Genomic DNA, 2,500 nt, shown 5'->3' on the forward strand with positions numbered 1-2,500 from the left:
GGACTCGTCTTGGGCGAACTGCAGTTCCTCGCGTCCAGGGCTTCATGCGTCCTGTAGGCGAGGCGCGGCAGGTGGCGGCGGCTGGATGACTGACAGCTGTTAGATCACTGAACTCCCTGGCCTCTGCCCGGACACTCCGTTGCCTCCCGCTCCTCGGCGCGTCCCACGGCCGGACCAGCGGGCCTTTCACTCTTACAGTTCCGTGTAAACATGCACTAAATTCCAGGAATCCTAGGCTGGACAAGGCAAGATGGCCGGGAGGGAGGACGGGAGGCCGCGACCCTGCTGCAAGCGATGACGCAAGGCCCAAGGTCTTCTCCTCGCCACGCACTGCGCCCTCGCCCTCTGCTAGCGGTTCTTGCGGGCCTTTTGGCGTGATGATTAGCGTCGTGGGGGCGTGAGAGCGTGGGTGGGGTCGCCCTCGTCACTGCACCACCAGCACCAAGGTCAGCACTGACGAAGTCTTCCCAGGAACACTCCGCTGTCACGGGAGGAGCCCGCGGGCGCATGAGTGGCGCGAGGGCCTGCGTCTTGGCGTGGATCAATACTCGGCTTTGAGTCCTCACCCACGTGGACGCCTGTTGCTTCGGCGGCCACAACGCATCCTGCAGCCGCAGCGGCTACACCTCTAGCCATATCCCCGAAGGGGACACCCCAGCGAACAGCTTATTCTAGCGACAAAGCAGTGCGTAATTCCTCACAAACAAGATATCGTTTGATTTCCTGCCACCATCCTATAGAAGCTAACAAGCATCAATGACAACACCGCCCAGAGAAATGAGATGCATATACATACCCTCTGCCATGCTAAGACGCCAGGGTTCCTGTCTTGCTTAACCTGTCCGCCTCTCGCGCCAAAACCAAGACAACGATACTTCCCTCCTCATTCGCTTCTCTTCTCGCACTAACCCAGCATCACTCTAGCCGTCATGAGGGATGCGCTTCACATGCCAGGGTGCGATGATTACAAGATCTGCGATGTCTTTATAACGTTAGCGGATGAGGTTGAAAGCCTTGCTTCAGAACGTTTGTTTTCAGGGGATATGATACTTAATTTTTTAACATTCAGGTAGTGACAGGCTGTTTCTTGAATATCAAAAACAAATATAGATGAAGTAAACTTCAGCTATAAACATGCGTAGGATTACCTTAGCTCCGCCCCGAAAGACGGTAGCAAGATATTAGTCTTTACGCAGTCCTAACGTAAGGTTTGCTATCGGGTGGCATAGGCTCCGCCCACTACTACGAGACCTCGCGTAGTACTATTTGTCACCTTGAATGATCTACGTTCAAGACAAATGTGTTATCCCCTAATCCAACTTCAGAATCTAGTGAAGAAAACAAAATCTAACAAGATAGTAACTAGAAAGTTATCGAAAGAAGTTAATAAATCCAAACTTCTTGTTGGCTATATATTGCAACTCTTCTCTGATAGGGTTGTATATGGTGCCAAATAGTATTTAAAGGGCGAATTGTGGACCAATGGAAAGCGTGAAGGGAGGGAAGTTACAGCCTAGCAGCCCAATTGCAAGCCTTGACCGAGCAACAGCGAGCTTCGACCTTCACTATTGGCAATGTTGCAAGACAGGTGAGTCTAGAATTCAACTGGCTGAAAGGAGATGGTTGCACGCACTGCCTGCAACAGCATGGTGAGCGGCCATTCTGATTCTTTGCGCCATGCAAGGATATTGCACATCGCGAAAACAGGAGTTTAGGTTAGTCACGACCATAAGAATGAGGGAAAATATACGTACAATTCCCAGAATCAGCCCATATGTGTCACAGGCTTACGCTTTCAAGCACAGGAAAGGCACATGGCAGACGAAAATGACACTTACAGGCAGTACCTCAGTCACCGCATAAAATATATATCGATTAATCAACCCCATTATTCATGTGTCGCCCAGCCCTTGCACTCGCTTCGAAAATCATGCACTACTGTCATAAAAGGACAAGAATGCACTCAACCTGCCGCGAATGTTTGTCACGGTTTCTTTGCCTCGTGTTAGAATCGACAATGTCTCTTCAATTAGTCATATGATTATTTAATAGAATTCGTCATTTTAGCGGTCGGAACCTTGTATTAGTCATAGGAAACTCATCTGAGAACAGTGTGTTGGCTCGTGATACTAGCCACTATTTCCCCACAAAATGACAGGACCAATCGATAGAGTGCTGTTCATATTGCTCATATGATTAGAAAAATAATATGGCTTGCAAAGTGGTCTCTGGATACATGTAGCCACAGAAAAGTCACATCCCACGCGCATACATGCATACATACATACATACATACATACATACATACATACACACACACACACACACACACACACACACACACACACACACACACACACACACACACACACATACATACATACATACATATGTATGTGTGTGTGTGTGTGTGTATGTATGTATGAGTATATATATGTATGTACGTATGTATATGTGTATAATATATATGTATGTATAATGTATTTGCATTAATATATAT

General features: G+C 47.9%; 1 protein-coding gene across 1 annotated transcript in view; it reads right to left on the minus strand.

The window, feature by feature from the left end:
* The window catches only part of LOC125042832 (protein lin-28 homolog), a 72,132-nt gene extending 71,235 nt beyond the window's left edge, over positions 1-897 (minus strand). Inside the window, exon 1 of the mRNA XM_047638708.1 lies at positions 797-897. Coding sequence (XP_047494664.1) covers positions 797-806 — 10 coding nt within the window. The 5' untranslated portion in view covers positions 807-897. The remainder of the gene's footprint in view (positions 1-796) is intronic.
* Between the last annotated feature and the right edge of the window lie 1,603 nt (positions 898-2,500).

This window comes from Penaeus chinensis, chromosome 3 (assembly GCF_019202785.1).
Source record: "Penaeus chinensis breed Huanghai No. 1 chromosome 3, ASM1920278v2, whole genome shotgun sequence".
Lineage (NCBI taxonomy): Eukaryota > Metazoa > Arthropoda > Malacostraca > Decapoda > Penaeidae > Penaeus > Penaeus chinensis.